Source organism: Mustela lutreola, chromosome 9 (assembly GCF_030435805.1).
Source record: "Mustela lutreola isolate mMusLut2 chromosome 9, mMusLut2.pri, whole genome shotgun sequence".
In the NCBI taxonomy this organism is placed as follows: Eukaryota; Metazoa; Chordata; class Mammalia; order Carnivora; family Mustelidae; genus Mustela; species Mustela lutreola.
This window is the reverse complement of record NC_081298.1, coordinates 127,947,723-127,963,044: the sequence shown is the minus strand read 5'-3', so window position 1 is coordinate 127,963,044 and position 15,322 is coordinate 127,947,723. Positions and strand designations below refer to the sequence as shown.

The following is a 15,322-nucleotide window of genomic DNA, read 5'->3' as shown; positions in this document are numbered from 1 at the left end:
TCACTCCTTGGCTGCATCTCTGTAGTTGGTGTCCGGCCTCTCCCCCCACGGTCTCTCTTCCTGTTGTTTTTGGATTCATTTCTCTGTGCATCCTGCCTTTCAGAAAGTGGTCAATTTTCTGTTCCTAGAATTGCTGCTCTTCGTCTCTTTGATCTTCTGTTCGGTTTGTAGGTGTTCAGAATGGTTTGACAGCTATCTAGCTGAACTCCTACGACCAGATGTCCTTTCAGCCTGCTACTCATCCGCCTTCTTGCCTCTTCACCTAAGTGTCCTACTCTTGATCTCAGCTCAGGTCTTCATCTCAGGATTGTGAGTTCAAGCCCCATGTTGGGTTCCATGCTGTGTGTGGAGCCACTGTTTTCCTGTTTTTGTTTTTTTTTTTTAAGATTTTATTTATTTGAGAAAGAGCATGAGAGGGAGAGGTAGAATCAGAAGCAGACTCTGCACTGAGCACAAAGCCCAATGTGGGGCTTGATCCCACAACCGTGAGATGATGACTTAAAAAAAAAAAAAAAATGTGGATTCAAGCCCCAGCTCCACCCCTTACTGACTGTGACTTTAGATAATTTAATCAATCTGTGTTTCCATTTCTCTCTCTATGTAAAGGGATAATAATACCTACCTTCTGTGGATTTGGGGAGGGGTAAATAAGTTTATATAGGGAGAGTGCTTTAAACAGGATTTGTTATACACTAAATACATAGGTAGGTAGGTAGATGTGCTAATAATATATGCTATCGTTATTATGATTATTTTCCTAACATCTTAATGGAGTGTTTCTTACTTAGTAGGTACTCAGTAAATGTATATTGAATAAATGCTTGAGACAAGGGAGAGGTTCTACTAGTCTGATATCTTCCTTCCTTCCTTTATTTATTTGAGAGAGGGAGAGAACATGCACTTGGTAGGGGAGGGACAAGCAGACTCCCTGCTGAGTGGGGAACCCAATTCAGGGCTCATGGGATCATGACCTGAACTGAAGTCAGATGCTCGTCCAGCTGAGCCACCCAGGCACTCCTGTTCTGATACCTTCTAAAACAGTTTTGTTGTTGTTGTTTTGTTTTTAAGATTTTATTTATTTATTTGACAGAGACACACAGAGAGAGGGAACACAAGCAGGGGGAGTGGGAAAGGAGGAAGCAGGCTTCCTGCCGAGTGGGGAGCCCAGTGCAGGGCTCGATGTGGGCTCTTTCCCAGGACCCTGAGATCATGACCTGAGCTGATGGCAGACGCTTAACAACGGAGCCACCCAGGCACCCCTTAAACAGCTTTTTTATCAGTCCTGCATTTAATTTGAAGTAGCCCTGAATTAAGTAAACTCTGCCCAGCATGGGGCTTGAACTCAAAACCCCGAGATCTAGAGTTTCGTGCCCCTTGACTGAGCCAGCAAGGGAGCCCATATACATTATTTTTGTATATTTTATACGTGATGTTCGCTGTTAAGAATTATACATTAAATTTTGAAGAGGGTTTAGGGGGATTGGCAGAAGGTGGTCAGAAGGCATAACCTTCCAGTTTTAAGATAAGTAAGTACTGGGGATACAATGCATAATGTGATGACTATAATTAACAGTGCTCTGTGATACCATAGGACAGTTAAGAGAGTAAGTCCTTGAAGTTCTCATCACAAGGAGAAAATTCTTTTTTCTTTTCTTTTCATTGTGTCTGTATAAGATGATGGATATGAACTGAACCTATTGTGGTAATCATTTCACAATATATATAAATCAAACCATAATGCTGTATGCATTAAACTTACATAGTGATATGTGTGTTTCTCAGTAAAACTGGAGAAAAAATTGTAGTTATGCTGGGTAATGGATGTTGACTAAATCATCTTCAGTATATGCATATATGAAATCATTATGTTATATGGCTAAAACTAATGTTATATGTCAGTTATATCTCAGTTTTTACAAAGGAATGATATATAAAATATATACAATAGAAAACATTTTCAGACTTTTAATCTAGTATATTTTATTAATAATGCATTTTGTTTCTTAATTGCTTTGCAGGTGGATATAAGTATAAAATTATGGAAAAATGGATTCACAGTCAATGATGATTTCAGAAGTTACTCTGATGGTGCAAGTCAGCAGTTTCTGAACTCCATCAAAAAAGGGTAAGTAGTCTTTGTAAATAGAAGGATTATTTTAGGCATGTTTCATTTGGAAAAATCCATGTTATTGAATATAACTAGTTGGCATGAATCCCAGAAGCAATATAAAAATATGAATAAATTTCATTATGTAACTATTAAAGACTTCTGTATACCAAAAGACACTTACATACAGTCAGAAGACAAGTGCTGGACTGGGGATACTTGTTACATATATGAAATGCAGATGGAATATATACATAATTTTTAAAAACCAGTAAGAAAAAAGGGACCTTTTATATATTTATACCATTTTATCTACTTAATAACAGAATAGCATGCATTTGGTAAAATGAATGACATTTGTATATTAACATGGGAAGATTTCTGTGGTATATTGTTTTTAAAAAATAGTTTGCAGTGGCTCAGTTGTTAAACATCTGCCTTAGGGTCAGGTCATGATCCCAGATCTTGGGTTCGAGCCCCACATTGGGCTCCCTGCTCAGCAGGAAGCCTGCTTCTCCTTCTCCCACTCCCCCTGCTTGTGTTCCCTCTCTCACTGTGCCTTTCTCTGTCAAGTAAATAAATCTTTTTTAAAAAATTAAAAATAAAACAGTTCACAGAATACTGAATAGTATATATAGATCAGTACCATTTGTGGAGAAATAAAATAATTACATGGAGTTTTAATGTATGTATAGAGAAAAATCTAGGAGTTGTAACACCAGTTTTGCCGGGTTTTGTTTTGTTTTGTTTTTAAGTACGCTGTAGGCCCATCATGGGGCTTGAACTCATGACCACAAGATGAACAAGAGTTCCGTGTTGGGGGTGCCTGGCAGGCTGGCCTGATGCAGGGCTCAGTCCTAGGACCCTGGTATCATGACCTGAGTCAGAGGCAGACGCTTAATGGACTAAACCACTCTGGCGTCCCTATTTTTTTTTTTTAAGACTTATTTATTTTTAGAGAGAGGTCATGTGTGCACCGAGAGGGGGGCAGCAGAAGGAGGAGAGAAGCAGACTCCCTGCTAAGTGTGGAGCCCCATGCAGAGCCCCATGTGGGGCTCAATGCAGAATCAATCCCACAACCCTGAGATGATAAGCTGAGCCAAAATTGAGTCCGGTGCTTAACCGAGTGAATCATCTGGGTACACCTATTATTATTTTTTAAAGATCTATTTAGATCTTTAGAAAATCTGAAGGCACCTGGGTGTCTCAGATGGTTAAGCTTTTGCCTTTGGCTTAGGTTATGATCCCAGGGTCCTGGGATCGAGCCCCACATCAGGAGCTCGATCCCAGGACTTGGTGGAGAGCCAGCTTCTCCCTTTCCTTCTACTGCTCCCCCTGCTTGTGTTCTCCTGCTCTCTCTGTCAAGTAAATAAAATCTTTTTATTTATTTATTTTTTATTTTATTTTATTATTTTTTTTAAAGATTTATTTATTTATTTGACAGAGAGATCACAAGTAGACAGAGAGGCAGGCAGAGAGAGAGAGAAGCAGGCTCCCTGCTGAGCAGAGAGCCCGATATGGGGCTCGATCCCAGGACCCTGAGATCATGACCTGAGCCGAAGGCAGCGGCTTAACCCACTGAGCCACCCAGGCGCCCCAAAATCTTTTTAAAATAATAAAAAATAGGGGTACCTGGGTGGCTCAGTCGGCTCATCCCAGAGTCTCAGGATGTAATCCCGCATGGGGTGGGGGTCCCTGAGTTTGCTTCTCCCTCTGATACTCCTCCCTCTCGTGCTTTCTCTCTCCTTCTCCCATTCTCTCAATAAATAAATAAAATCTTAAAATAATAATAATAATAAATAAAAACCTACTTATTTGAGAGAGAGAGCGTGTGCTCCTTCAAGCTGGAGGAGGGCAGAGAGAGAGAACGTCCAAGCAGGCTCCCTGTTGAGCAGGCTGCCCAGCACAGCTTGGTCCCAGGACCCTGGGATCATGACTTGAGCCTGCAACTCTTGATCTCAGGGATGTGTGTTTGAGCCCCATTTGGGTATTAAGGTTACTTGAAAATAAAGTCTTAAAAAATAAGCTACATTTAGGGGCACCTGGACGGTTCATTTGGTTCAGCCCCGAGCAGGGAGCCTGTTTCCTCCCTGCTCATGCGCTCCCTCACTATCTCTGTCTCTCTCTCAACTGAAATAATAACATTTAGTTATTAATAAATGTTACATTTAGTTTTTTTATTGTAAAGATTATATGTCTCTTATTTCTATATATTTTTCAATTCTGTTTGCATTCTGAGAGTAAGTTTTTTGGAGAAAGAAAAAACATTGGGAGCTTTATCACTTTGTTTCTTTACCTTCCAAGGGAGTTACCTTTGGAATTACAGGGAATTTTTGATAAAGAGGAGGTGGATGTTAAAGTTGAAGACAAAAAAAATGAAGTATGTATGTCAACGAAGCCTGTATTCCAGCCCTTCTCAGGACAGGGTCACAGACTAGGAAGGTGAGTAGGCTCATAGTGTGTTTTCCACACACGGGCGTGACTAATGTTCAGTTTATTGTTGTTTTATGATACAGACCGGCTCTGTAGAGCTTATCGTTTCTCGCATTGGAAATGAGATTTTTCATGTTAACTTTCATGAGGACTCCTGTTTATCTTAGTGTAAATTAACATACGCTGGCAGTACACTAAAAACATCATGAAGGCTTTTTTGATTTTACCAAATTAAAGGACCTGTATTACTGAGGACTTTAGACAGAATTGATGGGTAAATATTTTTCTCCTTTGCACCCACCAACTTAAGCATAGCCATTAATGTTACAGAGTACATATGCTAGCTTCAGATTATAGAGTTACATTTTATAGTTATTAGTGCCTTTAGCATTTATGTTCTATGTTATGTATCTGAATTTTGTGGTAATAAAAATGAAAAAATGCATGATAAAATTAGTACCCCTATCAAAGCCTTTAATTGTTAAATTTTGTAGTCTTCATCATATCTAAATATACTTTATGACAGTATACAAAGAGGTTAGGTGTGTGATTATTTTGATGAATTCTCATAGATTATCAAGATTGATAAAGTTACCTGTATATTCATCCACACATACAAAAATATTCACATGTGACTTACAGAATGACCAGGAAGTACTTTGCTTCATTTGTTTCCCCCTTTATAATCCAAGGACTAATTTCTATAAAGAACTTAGAATTTTGTTAGTGTTTTTATTTATTCATTTATTTAAATATTCTTAACACCTAACATGGGGCTCAAACTCATGATCTTTGGATCAAGAGTCCCAGTCCCAAGCTCTTCTGACTGAGCCAGCCCAGCCCACTCCTCCACTTTGTTTTTGTTTTGTTTTACTTGTTTTGTTTATTTTTGTTTTAAGAACTTATCATTTCTTATAGAAATTTTAACCTGGGGAGTAGTAGATAAAGGTAAAGTCTATAAATCTTTCAACCCTATTAAATTGTCTATTCTGTAAGGCACTATTAAAATAATTATAATATATTTACATAGCACCCTACAGTCTTACAAATTACTTGGATATGTATAATTTCATTAGGATCCTACGTTCATCATATATGAAGGACATAAGTAATATTAGTATCTTTATGTTATTATTCAGGAAACAGCTGTGACTGTAATATCTTCCTAAAAGGTACACTTAATGTAAAAGTTTTATAGTATTTGTTTAGTGATTAAGTTCTTCTTAATGAACAACTTGCACTTGACTTTGTTGTCTGGCTTTTCTTAGTGCCACACCAAAAATTGTTTCTAAGGCAAAGAGTATCGAAGTTGAGAATAAAAATAATTTATCCATTCAACTAAACAATCTGGAACCCATCACTAATGTACAGATCTGGTTAGCCAATGGAAAAAGGATTGTCCAGAAATTTAACATTTCTCACAGGTGAGTCTTTCATTTCATTATTTGTCTGAATTTTTTCATGTTTAAATTTCTTTTCAGTTCAGTTAGCAGTTTTTAAGAACTAACCAAGGATCTTACCAGTTCTCTAAACAATATGTCATGACAATAGAAGTTTTTGGACATTAATGAAGTACTTTCAGTTTGTTTTATGGATTATCATTTTTATCAATTGATTGGCCTTCCTTTATAACTAGATATGTAGTTTTTTTTTTTTTTTCTTTTAAGACTTATTTATTTCAGGAGGGGAGGGACAGAGGGAGAGGAAGAGAGAGAATCTTAAGCAGACTCCCTCATGAGTGTGAAGCCCAGCACATGATTCTGTCTCACAGCCCTGAAGTTGTGACCCAAGCCGAAATCTAGAGTTGAACACTTGGGGTACCTGGGTGGCTCAGTCAGTTAAGCATCTGTCTTCTGCTCAGGTCATGATCCCCGGTCCTGGATTTGAGCTCCGTGTCAGCCTTCCCTTCTTAGCATGGAGTCTGCTCCTACCTCTGCTGCTCTCCCTGCTCATGCTCTCTGTCTCAGATAAAAAAATCTTTAAAAAATACTAAAATTACATATCTAGGGGAACCTGGGTGGCTCAGTCAGTTAAACATCTGCCTGTAGCTCAGGTCATGATCGCAGGGTCCTGGAATTGAGCCCCACCTCAGGCTCCCCATGCCTCGGGAAGCCTGCTTTTCCCTCTGCATCAACCCCCTCTCTGCTCGTGTTCTTTCTCTCTCTCCTTTTTCCCTCAAATAAATAAATAAAATCTTAAAAAAGAAAAAAAGATTCTTTCTCTCCCCACCTTTCCCTTTGCCTCTCCGCACACACTCTCTTTAAAAAAATACACACACACACACATAACTAGCTCAGAATATATTTTAGTATACCTTATGTGCCTTTTCCCTGATCGTATCTTTTCATTTTGTGCAAGACATACTGTATTCTGAATTTATGTTAATCATTTTCTACTTTTATTCATAGTTTTATCAAGTACATATGTATCTTAAAAAAATACTGAATTGTTTTGCTCATTTTCAAATAATTAGTTTGAATTTTAAAACAGTCATAAAGGGGCACCTGGGTGGCTCAGTTGGTTAAGCAACTACCTTTGGCTCAGGTCATGGTCCCAGGACTCTGGGACCATGACCTGAGCCAAAGACATATGCAGGATCGAGCCCCATGTCAGGATCCTTGCTCAGCGGGGAGCCTGCTTCTCCTTCTCCCTCTGCCTGCTACTGCCAGCTTGTGCTCTCTCTCTCTTTGTTTCAAAGAACTAAATTAAAAAAAAAAAAAATCATAAATTGGGGCTCTAGGGTGGCTCAGTCAGTTAAGTATCTGGCTCTTGGTTTCTGCTTGGTCATGGTTTCTGGGTCATGAGATCGAGCCCTTAGTTGGCCCTGCATTCAGTGCTGAGTCCGCTTGACACTCTTCACCCATCCTTCTCCTTCCCCTTCTTCTTCTTTTTTTTTTTTTTTAAGATTTTATTTATTTATTTGACAGAGAGATCACAAGTAAGCAGAGCAGCAGTGGGGTGGGTGGAGTAGGGGGAGAAGCAGGCTCCTTGCTGAGCAGAAGCTGGATATGGGCCCAAATTCCAGGACCTTGAGATGACCTGAGCTGAAGGCAGAGGCTTAACCCCCTGAGCCACCCAAGCACCCCATCTCCTTCCCCTTTTTCTTCCCTTCTGTTCTTCCCCCTACCCCCTGCTCCCACTCTGTCTGAAATAAATAAATCTTAAAAATAAAATCATAAATAGAAAAGTTTTAAAAATACTATAAAGAATTTTTTTCCTATAGGCTTCAAGAGTAAATTGCTAATCTGATGACCATCACCCAAAATACTTTTTTTTTTTCCTTTTGTTAGAGAGAGCGAGCACAGGCATACAGAATGGCAGGCAGAGGCAGAGGGAGAAGCAGGCTTCCTGATGAGGAAGGAGCCCGATGTGGGACTCGATCCCAGGACGCTGGGATCATGACCTGAGCCGAAGGCAGCCGCTTAACCAACTGAGCCACCCAGGCATTCCCACCCCAAATACTTTTGTGTGTTTGTGTTTCCCACAGAGACTTTATCACATATAACCACATTTTGGCCATTTGAGAATTTAACATTAATACACCTCTATGAGCTAGTATTTGGGCCCTATTCAAAGTTTGCCGTTTAATCTGATACCATCCTTTTTACCCAAAGGCCATTCAGAATCACACATTACCTTTCAGGTGTCATGTCTCAATTTGAAATAATAGTTCATCATACTTTTTCCAAGAAACCCTGGTTCTTTTTAGTGGACAGTGGTGCCGAGAAGCCAGGATCTGGGTAGTAGGTATGCTTACTGCTTGATGGCACCACTCCCAGGCTTTCTGAATGGAGAGAGCTATAGGTGTATACACGCATACATATACATACATATGTACCCATTTACATGTGTATTTTTTGTGTCTTTGCATAATGAAAGCATGAGTTCACATAGATACCTCCAGACTCAATATACCACCATTGAGTTTATTCCAGTTTTTTCCTTTCCATATGTATAACTTAATTTCTTCCACAGTGAATAGCCGGGTTTCAATTTTTTTTTTTTTTTAAAGATAGATTTATTTATTTTAGTGGTGGTAAGGGGAGGGGTAGAAGGAGAGAAATCCTCAGACTCCCCACCAAGCATGGAGCCAGTGCTGGGCTCAGTCCCAGGACCCCGAAATCACGACCCGAGCCAAAACCAAGAGTCAGACTTGGTTAACCAGCTGAGCAACCCAGGCACCCCTCGATTATTCTTAATATATTTACTGATTGATTAATCCTCCTCTATGTAACCAGTCTCTTTTTTCCCTGTTGCCACCTCCCCCACTTGAAGAATTCTTCACTCTGCTTGGTCTTTATCCTGACTGAGTTCCCATTTCAGTTCCTTTCTCTTCCTGCTGCATCTCTGACATCCCCCCAGGCCACTTCAACACCCCATGTCCGTGACCTCTTCATGCTCCTTGGCTCTGACACTCAGTACCCCTCTTCTCCCCCATGCCTGCTTAGTCTCTTCACCCCTTCCTGGTTCTGACATGCCGCAGTGGCTGCTCCTTCCGGCCCACTCCAGGCCACTTCTCCTACCCCGCTGTTTGGGTACATTCCTCACCCTACTTTGCTTCTGACACTCTGTCCTGGACAACTTTTGTAGGACATACCCCTAACCTTGCTTACACTCTGACCACCCCTGCCTTACCTCCCCCTGCACTGACACCCTCCTCCTGCTTCTCAGGCTCTGACACCAGGCAGGTGGGCAGCTTTCCTGTACAGATGCCTTCTGAACCCTGCTTAGACTGATCCTGTTCCGGGCCACCTCAACTCCTGTCATCATTTCTGGCTCCCATGTTCTGCGCTCCTGGTGGCTTTTGGATCAGGTTCAGTAAGGGGAAAGAAATGCTGTTTTGCTTTTTATTTAAAATTGACATGAATGGAATCATACTACAATTTTTTTTTGAGACTCATCCATGTTGATGTGTGTTGCTGTCCCTCATTTACTTTCTATACTGTATTCCATTATATGAAATCAGTTATCCATCCTATTTTTGTTAGTAGTGTTCTAGGTTTCTATTTGTTTATGTGGCTGTATCAGTCAGCATTGCTCAGTAAACAGCCAGAAAAATCTCATGGCATGGAATAATGAGTATTATGTGTCAGTTGATGTGGATTTACTGATCTCAGCTGGGCTCATTCATATGTTTGCAGATCATTTAAGGGAGCACGAATTTAAGCTACAGATCTGAGTCTAGGTTTACTCCTGTGTCTCTCATCCTTGAATCAGCACCCTACTTGTCATAACAGGGGCAGAGGCACAAGCACATTTACTTGTATCACTGTCCTAACATCCCATTGACTAGAGCAAGTCACATGGCCAAGTCCTGTTTATTGTACACTTTGTAGAAAAGACTAATTTCCTGACCTAACTGCTGTAACATCTTTTTTGTAAAGCAGATGATCTGTTCTGGGCTCCCCATTCTATTTGAGTGTCCATCTAACTTACCTTTTGCCAACTCCATGTTCTCTCTCTCTCTCTCTTTTTTTTTTTTTTTTGTAAGATTTTATTTATTTTTTGACAGACAGAGACAGCACAGGAATAGAACACAAGTGGGAGAGGGAGAAGCAGGCTACCCACCAAGCAGGGAGCCCGATATGGGGCACGATCCCAGGACCCTGGGATTATGACCTGAGCTGAAGGCACATGCTTAATGGACTGAGCCACCCAGGCACCCCTCCACTTTCTCTTAATTACTTTTTGTTTATTTTTTTAAAGATTTTATTTATTTATTTGACAGAGAGAGATCACAAGTAGGCAGAGGCAGGCAGAGACAGAGGAGGAAGCAGGCTCCCTGGTGAGCAGAGAGCCCGATGTGGGGCTCAGTCCCAGGACCCTGAGATCATGACCTGACCCTAAGGCAGAGGCTTAACCCACTGAGCCACCCAGGCGCCCCTAATTACTATTACTTTTTAATAAAATTGAGTTACTTCTTTATTTTTCTGCATATTTTATCAGTTAGCGGTAGAGCTGTCCTAAAATCTATAGCTATAATTGTGGATTTGTCTATTTCTCCTTTCTTTCTGTTAAAATTTACATATGTTAAAGCTCTGTAATTAGGTCTGTATAGAAGTAAAATTGCAGTTTTTTTCTGATTAATTGACCTTTTTAACACTGAGAAATGTCCCTTTTATTTTTTTATTTTTTTTTTTTTTAAGATTTTATTTATTTATTTGACAGAGAGAGATCACAAGTAGGCAGAGAGAGAGAGAGAGAGAGAGAGAAGGAAGCAGGCTCCCTGCTGAGCAGAGAGCCCGATGCGGGACTCGATCCCAGGACCCTGAGATCATGACCCGAGCCGAAGGCAGCGGCTTAACCCACCGAGCCACCCAGGCGCCCAGAAATGTCCCTTTTAATCCCTGATAATTTTTTATCATAGTTTACCTGATACTAATGTAGTCACATAAGCCTCTTTATGATTAATGCTTGCATGGTGTACATATCTTTCTCTTTAATTTCATTATATCTATGTATTTATGTTTCTGTATATTTAAAGGTATTTCTTGTCAATAGTTACTCAAGTATAGTTTTTATGACTAGGTTAACAGTCTTTTTTGATTCTTGTTTTGTGTTTTGTTTTTAGCTACCACCTATTGAATGTTTTCTATATATTAGGCTCTCTTCAAGGCATTTCACTTTTATATTATTTCTAAATAGCAAACTACCCTACACAGCAAGAATCAGAGAGCTGATGATCATAATAATAGAAGCATGTGTTCATAATTTTTTAACAATTTCTTTATAAGAGAGGGTGGGGAGAGGCCACAGGGGAGAGAGAGAAAAATATGCAGACTCCACACCAGCGTGGAGTTCAATCTCATAACCCTGAGATCATGACCTGAGCGGAAATCAGTCCATCACTTAACTGCTTGAGCCACTCAGGTGCCCCCGTAATAGAAGCAGCATATGTTTAAATGGTGCCTTAGGATGTTCTTCTGTGACCCAAGTTCTTTCAGATGGGAGGAAGGCAAACTAAACATGTGGAAAATGGAAGAGGGAATTTGTTATTCCAATCTAAATTTCTATATTTTCAGGGAAATAAAATATTTGAATCTCAACTTTCTTTGTCTAGAAGAATACTTGCACCATTTTTAGTAACAAATAGTCACCTAGACTTTTCTTTTCTTGAACAACTAAAGCATTTGAAAAACTCTGGCCAACAGTATTTATTAAGTGATTATTAATCAGACTTTGTTTTTATTTTTTAATTTTAAATTTAAAAAGTTTTTAGGATACATCTGTAATTTTGTTATAAAACCATTCTTTTGGGATTCGTTAGTTTGGCATAGTAGCCCAGAAGTAACAGTTGCATGCCTTGCTTCCTGAACTAAAATTTAAGTTACATTATATCCATCCATACATACAAGTTATATCCATACATTATATCCATACATACAAGTTACTTGCACTCATTAATGCTGCAGATCCTGGCCCACATTCCCTTTACGGAGGAGCTGATGTTAAGGGATTGAATAAATATACAGAAGTTCCTTCTTAAGACTATTTCTTCTCCCCCCAAATTACTTTGCTTTATACATAATTAGGGGTGCCTGGGTGGCTTAGTCTGAAAAGCGTCTCCCTTAGGCTCAGGTCATGCTCCCAAGGTCCTGGGATCGAGCCCTGAGTTGGGCTCCCTGCTTAGTGGAGAGCCTACTTCTCTCCCTCTTCATCTGCCTGCCCCCCAGCCTGCCTGTGCTCGCTCTCTGTCAAATAAATAAAATCTTCAAAAAATAAATGAATGAAATAAAATAATCAAATTGCCAGTCTGAATAGCAGCACCCAAGAAGCATCACAGTTGGGTTTTTTGTTTTGTTTTTTGTAAGACGAGGGAGATTATTTTTTTTTTAAAGATTTTATTTATTTATCAGAGGGGGGGGGGAGAGAGCGAGCACAGGCAGACAGAATGGCAGGCAGAGGCAGAGGGAGAAGCAGGCTCCCTGCTGAGCAAGGAGCCCGATGTGGGACTCCATCCCAGGATGCTGGGATCATCACCTAAGCCGAAGGCAGCTGCTTAACCAACTGAGCCACCCAGGCGTCCCAGGGAGATTTTTTTTTTTAAGATTTTATTTATTTATTTGACAGACAGATCATAAGGAGGCAGAGAGAGGAAGGGAAGCAGGCTCCCTGCCTAGCAGAGAGCCCAGTGTGGGGCTCAATCCCAGACCCTGGGATCATGACGTGAGCCAAAGGCAGAGACTTTGACCCACGGAGCCACCCAGGTGCCCCTTTGTTTTGTTTTTTTAAAGACTTTTTTATTTGAGAGAGAGGGCATGAGAGGGGAGGGGTGAGGGAGAAGCCAGCTCCTCGCTGAGCTCAGAGCCAGATGCGGGACTCGATCCGAAACTCCAGGATCATGACCCTGAGCCAAAGGCAGTTTACTTAACCAACTGAGCCCCCCAGGCACCCTCACAGTTGGTTCTTAAAAAGCAGTGCAGTGCATGTTTTATACCACAGGCAAAGGGAGTGATCACTTTAGTTTGAAATTCCTGTAGTAGATAGAGTCTCTTCAAAAATTAAAGTATTCCATCAACTTTTTTTTTTTTTTAATTTTATTTATTTATTTGAGAGAGACAGGAAGAGAGAGCATGAGCGAGGAGAAGTTCAGAGAGAGAAGCAGACTCCCTGTGGAGCCGGGAGTCTGATGCGGGACTTGATCCCCGGACTCCAGGATCAAGACCTGAGCTGAAGGCAGTCGTCCAACCAACTGAGCCACCCAGGCGTCCCCCATCAACTTTTTCTAGATAGTGTTATGCTATATGTTTGTCAGTGGGTCACTTTCTATGCTGTGTTTGCTTTGAAAGGATCTTCAGTATATCTCCAATACTCCTTTCTTAAAGTGTCTTTTTTTTTTTTTTTAAAGCCAGGATTTCAGACAACTCTAATGCTTATTAAGAGTGTCCTCCTTGGGGTGGCTGGCTGGCTCACAAGCTCAGTGAGAGCTTATGACTCTTGATCAAAGGGTTGAGTTCGAGCCCCACATTGGGTGTAGAGATTAATTAAAAATAAAATCTTTTAGGGGCGCCTGGGTGGCTCAGTGGGTTAAAGCCTCTGCCTTTGGCTCAGGTCATGATCCCAGGCTCCTGGGATCGAGTCCCGCATCGGGCTCTCTGCTCAGCAGGGAGCCTTCGTCCTCCTCTCTCTCTGCCTACTTGTGATCTTTGTCTGTCAAATAAATAAATAAAATCTTTAAAAAAAAAATCTTTTAAAAAGTGTCTTCATAAATGTCCACAAGAAAGGCAATTAGGGGGACCTGTGACTTGGTTGCAAATCAAGGAATGGATTTAGTAGATTGGGATATTTGGAAAGACCATAGTCCTGTAAAATCCCTTCCAAATAGTTGCATGCACTTTCATTATGTGGTACTAGTTTGATCATTCCCAGAGGGTAAAGGACTTCTCTCTCCAGTATAGCCAGTAGTGTTAGAAATTACGAAGTATCTTTGGGTCCAGACAGTTAATTCTCAAATCCTTCTTTTAAGAAATTGGTCTACGCAAACCGTAAGTGACTCTTTTTTTTTTTTTTTTTAAAGGCTTTATTTATTTATTTGACAGAGATCACAGTAGGCAGAGAGGCAGGCAGAGAGAAAGGAAGGGAAGTAGGCTCCCTGCTGAGCAGAGAAACCGATGCAATGCGGGGGCTCTATCCCAGGATCCTGGGACCATGACATGAGCGGAAGGCAGAGGCTTTAACCCACTGAGCCACCCAGGTGCCCCAACCATAAGTGACTCTTAATCTCACAAAACAAACTGAGGGTTGCTAGGGGGAGGGGGGTCGGGGAGAGGGTGGTGGGGTTATGGACATTGGGAGAGTATGTGCTATGGTGAGTGCTGTGAAGTGTGTAAACCTGGCAATTCACAGACCTGTACCCCTGGGGATAAAAATACATTATATGTTTATAAAAAAATAAAAAATAAATTTTTTTTTAAAAAGTGCTGTTCTAACACCCCCCCAAAAAAAATTGGTCTACATTGGAGCGTCTGGGTGGCTCATTTGTTAGGTGTCTGCCTTTGGCTCAGGTCATGATCCCAGGGTCCTAGGATTGAGCCCTGCATTGGCGGGGAGCCTGCTTCTCCCTCTCCCTCTGCCTGCTGCTCCCCCTACTTGTGCTGGCACTCTCTGTCAGATACATAAAATCTTTTTTTTTTTTTTTTAAAAGATTTTTATTTATTTATTTGACAGAGAGAAATCACAAGTAGATGGAGAGGCAGGCAGAGAGAGAGAGAGGGAAGCAGGCTCCCTGCTGAGCAGAGAGCCCGATGCGGGACTCGATCCCAGGACCCTGAGATCATGACCCGAGCCAAAGGCAGCGGCTTAACCCACTGAGCCACCCAGGCGCCCCACAGATACATAAAATCTTAAAAAAAAAAAATTGGTCTACATATTGCAGCTCATTATCCCAAAGCTTAAATTCCTGAATAACCCATTGTTGATGTTCCCAGCAGTGGTAATTCTTTGCATCCTAATCAAGAGTATGGGCAATAAACTCGGGGCCCTCAATCCACTAATACCTGTGGTGCTAAATTTCATAGTTTTTGGCCTGTTTCTCAAATATTAGAGTGGGTTAGTTCCTTTCCTCTTGTCAGTCATTTTGAGGTGACTGTAAGAGAACTTTCTAAAAAAGTCCCATTGCATAATTGGCTGCTTTTGACTTAGTAGCTTCTCCTGTTAGTTTAAAAGCTTGTTCACGTCTAGGGCGTCTGCATGGCTTCATCAGTTAAGCATCCAACTCTTTTTTTTTTTTTTTAAGATTTTATTTATTTATTTGACAGACAAAAGATTACAAGTAGGCAGAGA

At 40.8% G+C, this 15,322-nt stretch overlaps 1 protein-coding gene across 1 annotated transcript in view; it reads left to right on the top strand.

Annotated features, from left to right (window-relative positions):
- The window catches only part of UBXN2A (UBX domain protein 2A), a 53,374-nt gene that overhangs the window by 30,939 nt on the left and 7,113 nt on the right, over positions 1–15,322 (top strand). The window contains exons 4-6 of the mRNA XM_059132519.1: positions 2,019–2,125; positions 4,412–4,549; positions 5,809–5,964. Of these exons, the coding sequence (XP_058988502.1) occupies positions 2,019–2,125; positions 4,412–4,549; positions 5,809–5,964 (401 nt within the window). The remainder of the gene's footprint in view (positions 1–2,018; positions 2,126–4,411; positions 4,550–5,808; positions 5,965–15,322) is intronic.